Genomic DNA, 13636 nt, shown 5'->3' with positions numbered 1-13636 from the left:
GAGGTACTGAATAGCTGCTGCTTTTAGTATATTATATTCTCTTTGTCCCTGTACGTTTGGCTCATGAAGGCAGAGGAACCCAAGCATTATTAGCTGCAGATACTATTTCTGATTTCAAACTATCTGGGGCGGTGGATGCAGTATATGGAGCATCTCCCAATTGCAGACCTCTTGGAGAATAGCACACTAAAGGGGCGATCCTCATTTGTAATGGTGCTTCCAACAGCACAAGAGAGAGCTCGATAACAGATGACATAAGATGCTGTTCTCATCATCTTCTTCAGAGGAAAGCAACAGATGATTCTTTCCTACAAATCCCTATCTGTAGTGACAGATGAATTAGAAGAAAAGAATCAGTCATCTTTATTCATGATGGGTCTCTCCATTTCCAAACTTGACCTCTGAAGACACAAAAAGTGCAGATCCAGAAAGTGTTTAGAGGATAAAAGGCCAAGCATGCCACTGTACTAAGCATCTGTACTGAGAATGAGGCCACATTTTTAAACTATTACATGGTTTCTGGGCACTGAACAGTATTTTTTTAAAATGAACATGCTTGTTGATCATTGCTGGCAACACAGTACTCACTGACATTAAGCTATAAGCTAGACTCAACATTGCCCACTCATGCAAAGATTTGAAAAAGCCCCTACATCATGCCCTTAAGGCCAACAGAGTCAGCCTCTGGCAAGCCACTTGAGAAGTGAGTTCCAGAGCCAGGGGATCTATGATGAGAATGACCCACCTTCAGCCCCCAGATTTACATACCTAAGGAGTATCCGCAGAAATGTCCAAGTTTGATTTCTGGTGCATTTGCTAACAGGGGAGAGGTGATTTTCTTGGGTAGCTAGGACCCAAACCAAGCAAATCTTTATAGCTCAGCTGCTCATCATCAACACTGCAAATTAATATTAATAGGTAATAGGTCTTAAGATGTAACTGTTTATATTTTTCTCATCCCTAAGGAGCAAGGAGACAAACTAAGGAAAGTGTCTGTCTTAGATTTGGCAACATCAGTGCTTGTGCCTTAAATTCTTAATTATGGTGCTAGAATGTGCTGTAATCTCTACTGATGGAGAGTTAAAAATGGACCCTTCACTCTTGCCTGGTTCTTTTTCACAATTATGCACGTTTTTCTTCTCCTAAAAGATATAATCAGAGTCAGTAGTTCCTGACACTTCATCAGATGCACCAGCCAGTTGACGTTTAGCTACCTTCCGAACCCAAACCAAGACGTTGTTTTGTTACTTGCTAAGAGACCCACGCGTTTGTAGCTATTTCGTATAGTACTGAGTAGAATGTTAATCATGCAGTCTAGGAATAAGAAAATTAGTAGATTAGTTTAAAAAGAGAGCCACTGTCACCTCTGCTAAGACCGTATTTATTTTACAAGTATTATCAATAACTAGGAATCCTGTTAAGGGAAATTATTAAATAGTGGAGAGGGAGGAATTTTGATATCCAAATTCTTGGCTCCACTACCTTGCTTTTCCTTTGGCTCTCTGTCCAGAGACTAAAGATAATTTAGTGAACTAGCATAAACACTCTGAAGTTGAAGGCCAAGGTTGGTGCCTTTAGAGTTTCAAGTTTAAATTTATATTTTGACTCTGAATATTGAAGCTCTCTTCTTTGCTCCTACCTCATGCCACATCCTCCATACAAAAGTTTGGGTTTTTTTGTTTTGTCTCTTTTTTTCATAAAATTAACGGACACATCACATGTATAGGGCCTGATTCTGCTCTCATTAAAATCAGCCACAAAATCCTCATTGACCTCAGCAGCGGCAGGATTGCGCCCACCATTTTTGATAATTACAACTATAGGAGCTACAAATTATAGGCACATTAATGTACAAATTGGGAATATAGCAGTTGCTATTTTTCAAAGCTTCTCAGTTTACAAATACATTAGTTTAAAAGCCATTCCCCTCAAGACTCATCACCACAGGCTTCATCTTTCTACCGAGAGAGGTGTAATGGCATTACACGTCTCGGTATCCAAAACCTTTAATGTGACAGCATAGAGTAGCAAGGGTCTCCAAAATGTGTATCAAAGGGACAATAATCAAACAGTCTTTATTGCTCAGATGTATGTATGTGTGTGTGAATGCAGAAAGAGATACAACTACCTTGAACCAGGGCCCTATTTAGCTCACAAGATACAGTCTCTTGAAGGTAGACTTTCCCCACTGCAAACCAGACTTTCCCCACTGCATGGGTCGGAGTCGACATGTTGCTTGCAGGGTAGGCGATCCATGTAAATGAGTTTCCCAACCCTGAACCCTATTCTTAGTCCTTTCCCGTCCTTGCAGGGTATATGTAGAGAGGACTGGGACTATTTCCACCCTAGGGCTATTTTGTAACCTCCTTCCATGACTCCAACAGAGAGAGGAGAAGGGAGTCAAAATCCTTCCCAGATGCCATTGTAAAATGAAACAAGACAGAAACCCTGTCTTTGGAGGTTTACACGCCTACACACGCTTTCCATAAAGACAATTTTTCCTGGTCCCAAGGCAGTTTTTTATAGGTTTCCCTTTGGGTCCATTAGCAATGCTTAGATATCTACAGCTAGGCTTTGATCAGCACTTAACTCTACAGTTCCTTTGAGAGCACCAGAGCGTTTCATATTCTACATTAATTATAAAAGGAAGTATTTGTTTTCCTTCCTTAACAGGTGAAATGTAAGAACTGTTCATGAAATTTTCATTAAGGTAATAGCTTAGGCCGGCGTGACTAATATATCATCAGTTCTTGTCTGAAGTCCTAGTGAGGCACCCAGTGACATGCAGATGTGTCTACTGAGAAGTAAAAAGATAAATGGGTCCAGGCTTTTGAGTGATGTAATATACTGCAGATCAGTTTGGAACTTTGATAACAGTAAATATTCAAAACACTACATCTAAATCTAAACTTATCTAAAATTTGAACAGTTAACAGATAAATGCAGCCCTGTATGATGTAATCCTGCAGTATGTTACCATTCTTATACCTAAAATGTATTGATCTGAATAAGGAAGAAAATCATGCATCATGGAACCTTTAATTTTGAAATGAAAATTATATTGGTCTTGATTCTCCACTGCCTTGCACTTGCACAATCAAAGCATGTAAAATGCTGTCATTGGGAAATGATAATGCAAAGTGCAAGGCAGTGCAGAATCAAATTCATTGGCTCATCTAATCCATCCCTGTTCCCAGTGCAGGATTATTCTCCATGTTTTCTCGTGTATTGTCCAGTATAGTTTTTTAATTGTCTCCAAGGATGCAGCTTTCATTGGAAGAGTGTGTCCTTCCACTCTTCCCTAGAAAGATTTTTCCTTAGTCACCATAAAAATTACACACAATTTTTATACACCTATCACATGGGGTGACCAGATGTCCCGATTTTATAGGGACAATCACGATTTTTGGGTCTTTTCCTTAGATAGGCTCCTATTACTCCCCACCCTCTGTCCTGATTTTTCACATTTGCTGTCTGGTCACCTACTATCCCACAATCACTTTTAAAAGCTTTTTGCTGTGGTTACGAGAAGAATGCTCTAACAAATTTCAGGAACTCCTGCTATAAAATGTTAAGAGGATAGTAGCAACCCATTTAGGAGTTATTCCATGCATCTCAGTGGATTGTTGAGTCTGGAGCCTATTGGTGACAAGTTAAATGTCAATGGTGTTAACTATTACACTGCTGATTATTCTAACAGACACTGCTATGTGTCTCTCCATAATCCCAGACTGTCTCCCACTCCACCCTATGTACCAGAGGTGTCCGGAGAACAATTTCCCAATCTGCCTTGCACTTTGCAAGTATATCAGATGACCTGGTGTCTACAAACCATAGCTGAGTTTGGATTCCCCTAAAGCAGTTTAGTGCATCCACATGTCAGCCCTGTGTTTGGCACAATGGTGCTGGCATGTCCTTACTGCTTCGCTTCTGGTTGGTATCTGTGCATGCTTACTGCCACAGCTGCCAGAGGATGAGGCTTTAGTGGGTGAGGGATAGCTCAGTTGTTTAAGCCTTGGTCTGTTAACCCCAAGGTTGTGAGTTCAATCCTTGAAGGGACCATTTAGGGAACTGGGGTAAAAGTCTGTTTGGGGATTGGTCCTGCTTTGAGCAGCGGGTTGGACTAGATGACCTCCTGAGGTCCCTTCCAACCCTAATATTCTATGATTTGGAGAATATTATCACATTTATTACCAAAGCAAAATCACAGAATCCCCAAACCAGAGAAGTGGCTTTTTTCCAGGATGGCTGCTTCCACAGAAGAGCTATTTGATTCCCAGTGGATTGATAAAAAAGGACACTTAGCTGCTGTAAAACAGAGAGACAGGGTGGAGATTAAGGGATTCCTGAATATCGAAGGAGACTGTATCAGTATAGTTCCAGCCCAGCCTTTACAACCCAAATAACTAAATGGCCCTATTTATGGTCCTGAGTAATGGCTAGGGTGGTGCACGGTGTTTAGAACCAAAATTCATTCAGCTTCTTTGTAGAATTGGGATATTTTTGCCTAAGTAGCATGGCAGTGACTGGTTGAAATTTCTAAATGAGGAAGGCAGCTTTCTTTTTTCTTCCTCAACCTAATAATGCAGCAACAGTACAGCTGTAATCCCCATGAGCAAGATAATTGCTTTTGCTATGTGAAGGTTAGCTACATGTAATAACTACAGCTTCATGACGCTTATTTGCTCTGGGCAAGTCATCATTTGCGGCTATTGTGGAACAAGTATCGGGCAATGAACACAGTCCTGCTGGGATATGTTCTTACAATTAATGTCCTGGAGATAATGGAAGGATTTGAAGAGTTGCCAAACTGTGATGGAGAAAATGAACACTCTTGCCTATTAACAGCTCCCCCGTTGGTGCACCTGTGTATTATTGCCACATAGACTATTTATTATTCCTCTTTGATGCAGATCATAGTGGACCACATACACGAGTTTCTAGATATTAATGTTAGCTCACCAGTCAGTTAACAAGAATTTTGAAGAGCTCCTGTTTGTATCCAAGGAAGAAGAATGGCAGACTGTATATTCAAGATGGATGTTGATAAATTGGAGAGGATTCAGGGAAGAGCCACAGGATAATTAAAGGCTTGGAAAATATGCTTTATAGTGATAGACTCCAGGAAGTCAAACTATTTTGCTTAACAAAGAGGAGGTTAAGAGGTGACTTGATTACAGTCTATAACTATCTACATTGGGAAAAATATTTAATAATGGGATCTTCAGTCTGGTACAGAAAGGTGTAATATGATCCAATGGCTGGCAGTTGAAGCTAGACAAACTCAGACTGGAAATAAGATATACATTTTTAACAGTGAGAGTAATTAACCATTGGAACAATTTCCAAGGGCTGTGGTGGATTCTCCAACACTGACCATTTTTAAATCCAGATTGGTTGTTTTTCTAAAAGATCTACTCTAGGAATTAGTTTGGGGGAGTTCTATGGCCTGTGTTATACAGGAGGTCAGACTACTCGCTATTTAACATGCCGTGGCTCTGCTCCCAGAGTATACATATGGGAAACCACTTGGGGCCGTGGGGTCTGAAAAGAGTTTTGGAGCTAGAGAGGTGATTCTGAGCTATTAAGACTTTGCAACACAAAAGGAACCTAGATGCCTAAGAAGAGAAAGTTAAACTCCATAATGGGCAAGCCTCTGGATGCAGTGATTGCATCAGTGGTCTTTAATGGCAACCTATTACAATATACGCCAACGAAAAAAGAACAGCTACGCTTTAAATACTGACCTGAGTAATAAATAATTTATCCAATTTCTGCATCTCCTCCAGTAATGGTTTTCTTATTGAAATGTTCTTGTTGATTCATTGAAAACATTATTATGTTTCAGTGACAAAGTATCAGGTGCTGTAAGTGTGCCTCCATATGCACAACTACCAGGGTTGGCAGTATAGAGCTAGCAAGTAGGCACTGCAGTGATGGACAATACAGAAAAATTACGATCACAGATTAAATAGATGAGATTCCCTTTGAAAATACTCCTCAATATTCTGTGGATGGCCAAACCTGGAACTTCCCATCCAAACTTTAGCCTAAAGCCTAACTGATTCTTTGGCCCATCTCTACCACAATCACTCATTTGTTTACTTTAGGCTGTGCAACAAAAAAGAGAATTCCTTTTTCTGTCACACAGTTTGCTGGTATTGTATAGCAGTCCCTAAAGGCTGGAGAAGTTGGAATCCCTTCTGGACAGCAATGTCTAGTATCACTAGGGCAAAAATCTCATTAGAAGCACAATATGATCTCCCACTGTTAGGGAGAAATAAATTAAAAAATCGTATAAAAGTCTTTGTTAGTTCAGGATGCCACAGACATACTTGACTATGTGTTAACACATACTGCTGGATTGCCTCTTGTATTTCATTTAGATTCTTGAATGGTTTGGGGTTGAGTGGAGTGGCTTTGAGGTATTAGGTAGAGGGGAAAGTTTCTTATTTAAAAATAAAAATACAAATCGCAGCTGACTTTCTTTTCTTAACTTTATTTATTTTAGGATCTTGGGCTTGTGACAAGTGTATTTTTAAGCCAGTCTTGTGAGTTTTCGGGAACTGATATATTATAACATGAATCTTTGATTCCTGTTTTACAGCCAGTGCTGATTTCCCATACAATGGTCAAGCTATAGGAGATGGAGTTAACAGGAACTCTGCCATTATTGGAGGTAAGAAAAATATATGCATTGGTAAGATGTTTTGTGGCTTGTGTATAGAAGTTTGAAACATCAGAAAATAGCGTGTTCAAACTGCTTGGTTTAGTAAAGGGCTTCCCTACATGGGACAGTTATACCAGTTTAAGGTAAGGTTTGAATTTAAACCACTGTAGTTATACTGTTAAAACTCCCCATTTAGACCTTCTTAGCCCAATAGAAGAGTGCCTTTTTTCAGTTTAGCTTACGGCACTTTGGAAGCTATTTAAGCTAAAGCCAAAAAAAGCCACTTTTATTCAGTGTAGTTGTACTGGTATAACTGGTAAAATGTCCTGCCGTTTAGTGTAATGAACTAGTACACACGAATCAGTGTGAACCTGGGGCCTGCTCCTGCTCCCACTGAAGTAGGTTCAAGCCTGTAACTCAAAGGTTGTAGGTCAAGCACACTCTGTTATACTCGTGACATGATTCAGCTATCATCAGGGCCGGCTCTAGGCACCAACAAAACAAGCTGGTGCTTGGGGCGGCACATTTTTAGGGGCGGCATGGCCGGCGCCCCTAAAAATGTGCCCCGGCCACCCAAGCTCACCTCCGCTGCTGCTGCCGCTGCTCACGCGCCACGGCGCGTGAAACAGCTGATTCGTGCGCCGCTGCTCGCCCTCCCTCCCAGGCTCTCAAACCTGGGAGGGAGGGCGAGATCCCGAGCGTCCGCGGCGCGCAAAACAGCTGATTCGCACGCCGCTGCTCCCCCTCCCTCCCAGGTTTGAGAGCCTGGGAGGGAGGGGGAGACTCCGAGCGGCCACAGCGCGCGCGCCGCTTCTCCCCCTCCCTCCCTCCGTCCCTCTTAGGCTTGAGAGCCTGCGGGGAGGAGGCAGGGCTGGGGATTTGGGAAAGGGGCGGAGTTGAGGCGGGGCCGGGGGTGAGGTAAGAAAAAAACGGGGGGGGCGGCCAAAATTGTTTTTGCTTGGGGCGGCAAAACTCCTAGAGCCGGCCCCAGCTATCACGCTGACCTCATATCTACTTAGGGGCCAGATTCTGCCCTAACACCTCACAGAACCTCATTATAATTACAAATGCATATGTTATTAATTGCAGAATTTGGCCTCAGCATCCACTTAAAACGCTGCAGCGGCACAGCTGCAACACTTCAATGAAGACATTACCTATGCCGATGGGAGGGGTTCTCCTGTCAGCATAGGTAGTCCACCTTCCCGAGAGGCGGTAGCTAGGTCAGTGGGAGAATTCTGGCTACACCAGGGGCTAGGTTTGTTTAACTGCCTCTCTCATGGGGTGTACTCTTTTCACACCTCTGAGCAATGTAGTTATACCAACCTAATTTCCTAGTGTAGACCACTCCTTAGTGAAACTGGTTTGTGAGAAGGATTTTTTTCTTAATCATAATTCAAATATTATCTGCAAAATGGGGATCCTGGTTCAGATTTATACATAGACATATATATGCTTAGGTCTCCTGGCCTGCACCATACAAAGGGGTATTCAGATAAGGGGGTTGGGTCTGAGCCCCTCTTTAATTAGCACCATAGTATGCTAGAGAGGCATAGTATTACCACATTAATCTCCAAATGCATTCAAGTATTTTTCTAAAAGATAAACCTTTCATCTTAAAATCTGTTTTAGGGAGAAATTACCACAGCTTTCTTTCACTTATCCACAATGGAACAGCTTCAATATGGGGGGGCAGAAAGAGAGAGTCCTGGTGGTTAGAGCACTCACCTGGGGGTGGAAAACCAGGGATCCAGTCTCCTGCTCCAAAGAGGTTTTTTAATTATTTATGCACAGGGGAAAAGCTTCAACAGGAGAGACTTAGGGGTCCCCACAGAATAGCCCATGGCCCAGTGCTTGGAGCACTCACCTGAGAGGTGGCAGATCTCTGTTCAGATCCCTTCTCCTCATCAGATGGAGGCAGGATTTGAACGGGGGATTGCCCACACCTCAGGTGAGTACCCTAACCACTGGGCTAAAAGCTACGAAGGAGTCCTTCCTTTTAAAATGACATAGGTACTAATCCCAAGAGAGAGTTTACAGCTGAGAATTCAAAGCAGAGTGAGGCGCCTCCCTGCCTCCAGACTTAGGTGCCTATTTCTGAGAGGAGTGGGGGGCGGGGGTCTTGTATACCCCTCCCTCAGCTTGGCATCTCCCATTGGCTATCTTAGGGAGGGAGTCATCTAGTGTTCTTGCTTTTGTGAATCCCATCCTGATGTGCCTATCTTTCCCCATTCATTTTATAGGGAGCCTGAGAGCTCTGTGAATCACATTGATTTTCTGGTCACCTAAAAGCTAGGTGTGGTGATGGTGACTTAAGTATCTTTGTGAATCTAGCCCTTATTATCAAACTAGCCCCTTTTTAGGGTTGAAAAACTAAGTGTCTATAGCTTGTTGGAAAATAGAAAAATGTTTGTGAAAAGTACCCCATTTTTAATAAAAAAAAATTGAAATTGAAAATATTTGACGAGCGTCAGTGTTTATCCCCCATACAAACTGGGCTCCCTCCAAGCACAGAATTGCATCTCTGAATATAGGGAACATAACTAAACAACACCCTTAATGCCCAGCTCATCAATTACCAAGCCTCGTATAATACGACTGACTACAGAAGAGATTGTTAGCGTGAGAACCTTGCAGTTTCCCACTCTGGATGAAATTCACACACCCACAGAGGGCCCATCCGGCCCTCTACACCACAGAAGTGCCACTTTAGCACCACTGCCATCCATAGGGAACATGAGGAAGGTCATAAAGGGGGCTTGCTATGTCAAGGCACTCAGTACTTGCCTCAACTAGGCTATTGCAGAGGTGACTCTAAATAGGATGGTGCAGTTGAGGGTAGGTCAGGTGAGGAGCAACCTCACCTGACCTCTTGGGGGTTCAGAAGGCCAGTACCCACTATTCCAGACAAATGCAATAGGCATCATAGAAGGCCTCTGCTGCATCTCCATGGCCTACCTACAGGTGACATGCGGATTCTGTCCCCCAAGGAGTTGTCCTGACAAAGCCCAGGTAACTCATCTTCACTTATACTGGTATTTAGTGGGAGTAGTGTCTCTATGACCACGCATGAAGCACCAAATACACCTGTGGACTGTATAAATAGTAATAATGTTGAGGTTCAACCATTGCAGTAAGGATTGGGGACTCCATTTGATTAAGTTTTGGAATAAACCACAAAGGAATTCCATAGACATTAGTAGAGCCAAACAAAAAAAGTTAACTTCAGTGGTAATTAATTGCCAGATTGGTGTAAACATATGAAGTAGACAGTAAAATCAAGCCCCTGTGGAATTCCGGAATTTTTTTTTTTCGCTTCTGTCATTTCTCCTTTCCATTAGGTGTCATCGCTGTTGTGATCTTCACCATCCTTTGCACGCTGGTGTTCCTGATACGCTACATGTTCCGTCACAAGGGAACCTACCACACCAATGAGGCCAAGGGGGCGGAGTCTGCTGAGAGCGCTGATGCAGCCATCATGAACAATGACCCCAACTTTACGGAGACCATTGACGAGAGCAAAAAAGAGTGGCTTATCTGAGAGTGTGTGGAGGGGGTTGGAAGCAGGGCCGGGGTGGGGTTGGGGATGACTCTTTTAGCAAGGAGAGAATGCTCTACTTCAGACTCTTGAGCACATCTAGTAAAAAGATCAGCACAAATGAAGGAGCAAGCAACAGGCAAAACCGATGAGACTGGAAACAAGGATGACACACACATTTAAGAAAAGTACTTTTTAATATTCATTTGCAATGAATTGCCCCTTCTATATCCAAACAACAACAACAAACAGCAGCTTTTAGAGCTTCAGCATTGGTTAAAATTTGTCAGTAATACCTGTCTTTTCTGTGTGTGTTTAGAGGTGTTCTAAATACCCGTGATGATAACAGGGCCAGTTTTCTACATTTTTTAAAAGCCCTTTAGAATGTGGATATTTCTGTCTTGAGAACAGCTTACAAATCGACACATCCTCCAAGTGTTCTTTTCGGTCACTCATAGTCAGTTCCAGACAGGTTGCCATAATACTCGTTCACATATTGTTTCATTTGGTGGTGTTTGAATTGGGGTTTAGGAGTTCTAGGGGAGGAAGTGGGGTAGGGAAAAGAGGATCAAATCATATTTGCCAGTTTTCAAAATGCTACCATCTTGTGCCAACACTTTAAGAGTCCCACTTTGGCACAGCCATTTCAAAATATTGATTGTGTATAGTCCTTATCAGCAATGTAAAAATATTATAATTATTTCTGACTATAGGAGGGGAGTAAAAGCACAGGAAAATTTTTGTTTGGGTTTGTTTATTTAAATCTGAAGGAGTCTGTAGACCTGGTTTGAGTCTGCAGACTTAATCTGTTTCTGTAACTTTGGCTATAATGCTGCTGACCTGAGGCCACATGGCGATTTCAGTTTAAACTCAGCTCTGCCTGTGATATTTTGGCATAAACTGTATGTAGGCATAAGCATTGTAGTTGGGAATTAGAGTCAGCCTTTACCGTTTGTTTGCTTCTGTTTCTCTTCATAGGCTTTCACAGAACTATTAGCACAGTTCTAAGGAATGCATTTGATCCAACAGTTTTCACAGAATACTTTTCTTGTCGTTGGCATAGCAATTTAGTTTGTTCTTTAAATCTTTGGTTTAAATCCCTTTGTGAAGAAAGCCTCTGTCACAGTGTTCTCTCAGGCAGTAAGGTAAAACAAGAGGCTTAAAGAGTCCTGCTCATAGAGAGGGCAACAGAAACACACAGCATGAGAGCAGAGGTCCTTTTTTTTAATAAACAGATTTGCCTGATCAGTTTCACTGTCTTTGGGGAGTAATGACTAAGGACTGCAAAGGCAATATCTAGTGCTTCAGGGATCACAATCTCTCAGACCGGCTGAATGTCAGGCATGTCACTGAGAAAGAGACAGGCACTTTGCACAGAGGGTAAGTGGTAGCCTGAATAGCTAATTTCATCCTTTGATGGCAATAAAGTGGTTTTTGCTTCCCCACTGCAAAGGAGCAGGAGTCTCCAATAACCTTGTTTGATGGAGACACAGGGCCTTATGGGTAGTTATGCATGGAACAGAATGAAGATATGAATGTATAGCAGGACATTTACTGTGCATCAAAAAACAGAACCAATACTAAGAATTTCTTATGAAAGGATTTATGCCTGTGACATTTTTGGTGTCACGTAACCTTATAATATTTACAATTTTGGTATGCACCGCTTTAATCCATTCCTTGAGTACCTATTCACAAGACTTATTTGAAATTCCGATGAACTGCCCTCTGATGAGCTAAGCAGTGCTGTTTTCTTTTAGTTTCTTCTTCTCTTTTATTTTTGCTTTATAGAGCATTATTTTGTTGGATGTTGTAAAATTAGAATTTTTTAAAATTAGAGACAGAATATTGGAGCATTTTCAGGATTCCTTTGTATTCACAGGTCTTAAAACTGCTTCCTTGTTTATAAATGCACAGTCAGCAGACATGGCGACAATTTAAAGACATTGGATATGTGTTAAGGCCTTTCGTTAAAATTCATCTGTATCACAAACGGGACTTGTTGAATCACTATAGCTAATGTAGATCACAAACCCACTACTTTCTTCAGGGTATGGATTTGGACTCAGTAGGTAAATTTGGCCAGTTTTAAGAAAGTTATTGTCTGTTTCTCAGGTATCTTTATGGCAATCCAAACAGGAAAGAAACCCATCTTTGCCCCACCCCACCCCGTGATTAGCATTGGTTTGCCTCAAAAACTATCATTTCTCTCTTTGAGTGAAAAGTCCTTATTCTTGTTTAAGATCAGCGGGTATAAGAAGAATATCCTCCCCCTGAAGAGTGTCAAAACAACACGATAGCATTTTGAAACTAATCTGCCATACATCACTAATTATTCAGGCCAGCCACCTCTACTGTTGGGTGTGTAAGTCACAAAAGTCTTCTCTTCTAGTGAAGAAAATCCCACTTCTCCTTATTGATTTTAGTTTGTTAATTTGATTTCAAATGGTATTTTAGGCATTCCCAGTAAAGACTGTGCCTGTTACTTCAGAAGGCCCAGATAGAGCAAATGAAAGCAGAGCGCCCATTTCCTTAGGCTGTGATTTTGTTGCAGTAAAAAGGCTGACTTTCTAACTGAATTTAGTGTGAGAAGTGTCAGCTCTGCCACCTGAGACTGGAGTCCTATGGTTCTTCACACAACAAAGACAGCACAAATCACCGCAGGGGCATACTTCCCAACTAACATGCCTCATCCCTGCGCTGGAAGGGCAAGTGGATAGTTGTCTCTCCATGTCCAGTCAAGTCTTCAGGTACTTGGTTGACCTAGCAACAAGCATCTCTGTTATGACAGTGGTCTTTGTGATGGTGATGTCTGTTCATTAAGAACTAAACTGAGACCACTAACTCAATTCACATGAGGCACTGAGCAGCCATCTCATGGAAATGATGGAGCTGGTCTCGATTCAAACCCGTGCAATAAAGAAGAAAGGCAAAGTCAGTGTCAATACTCTTAAGTATCTGGTCTCCCAGCCTTCTGTCTCTCTCATGTCTCTTCATGTGAAGCTCATGAGAGCTGTGTAAATTTGAGTTGGCCTCTTTGCAGGGAAGCCTCACGTGGTGAGAAGATGGTGATAAATTTCAATGTTATGATTATTTTCCTGATTCAGCAGGAATAAGGAAATGCCTTCATAAACCCAGAAGCTATTTGTATTAATGATTGAAAATCTTATTGAGAGCGGCATTAGCAATAGTGTATTTCCTTAAACTGGAAGTGAGAGAGCTGAGCAGGCTGAGACAATGGATTTGACATTGCAGACTGACACACGTGCCCTCCACACCAGTATTTTATGATGGAGATGGTGTCTTGTCTGCCGGTTCTTGTAACCTTTTCCTAGAATGCCTTGTATCTAGAATGTCATGGTGAGTAGTCTTAAGCAGGATAAACATTGGCCCTGCAAGGGCCCAGGAACTGAGAACCAGCAGACTAA

General features: G+C 42.0%; 1 protein-coding gene across 1 annotated transcript in view; it reads left to right on the top strand.

Annotated features, from left to right (window-relative positions):
* The window catches only part of CNTNAP2 (contactin associated protein 2), a 1643672-nt gene extending 1633399 nt beyond the window's left edge, over positions 1-10273 (top strand). Inside the window, exons 23-24 of the mRNA XM_054019209.1 lie at positions 6608-6679; positions 10012-10273. Coding sequence (XP_053875184.1) covers positions 6608-6679; positions 10012-10211 — 272 coding nt within the window. The 3' untranslated portion in view covers positions 10212-10273. The remainder of the gene's footprint in view (positions 1-6607; positions 6680-10011) is intronic.
* The last annotated feature ends 3363 nt before the right edge of the window (positions 10274-13636 follow it).

Source organism: Malaclemys terrapin, chromosome 2, assembly GCF_027887155.1.
Source record: "Malaclemys terrapin pileata isolate rMalTer1 chromosome 2, rMalTer1.hap1, whole genome shotgun sequence".
Taxonomy (NCBI): Eukaryota; Metazoa; Chordata; order Testudines; family Emydidae; genus Malaclemys; species Malaclemys terrapin.
Note: the sequence above shows the minus strand (reverse complement) of the source record. Positions and strands in the feature narration are given on the sequence as shown.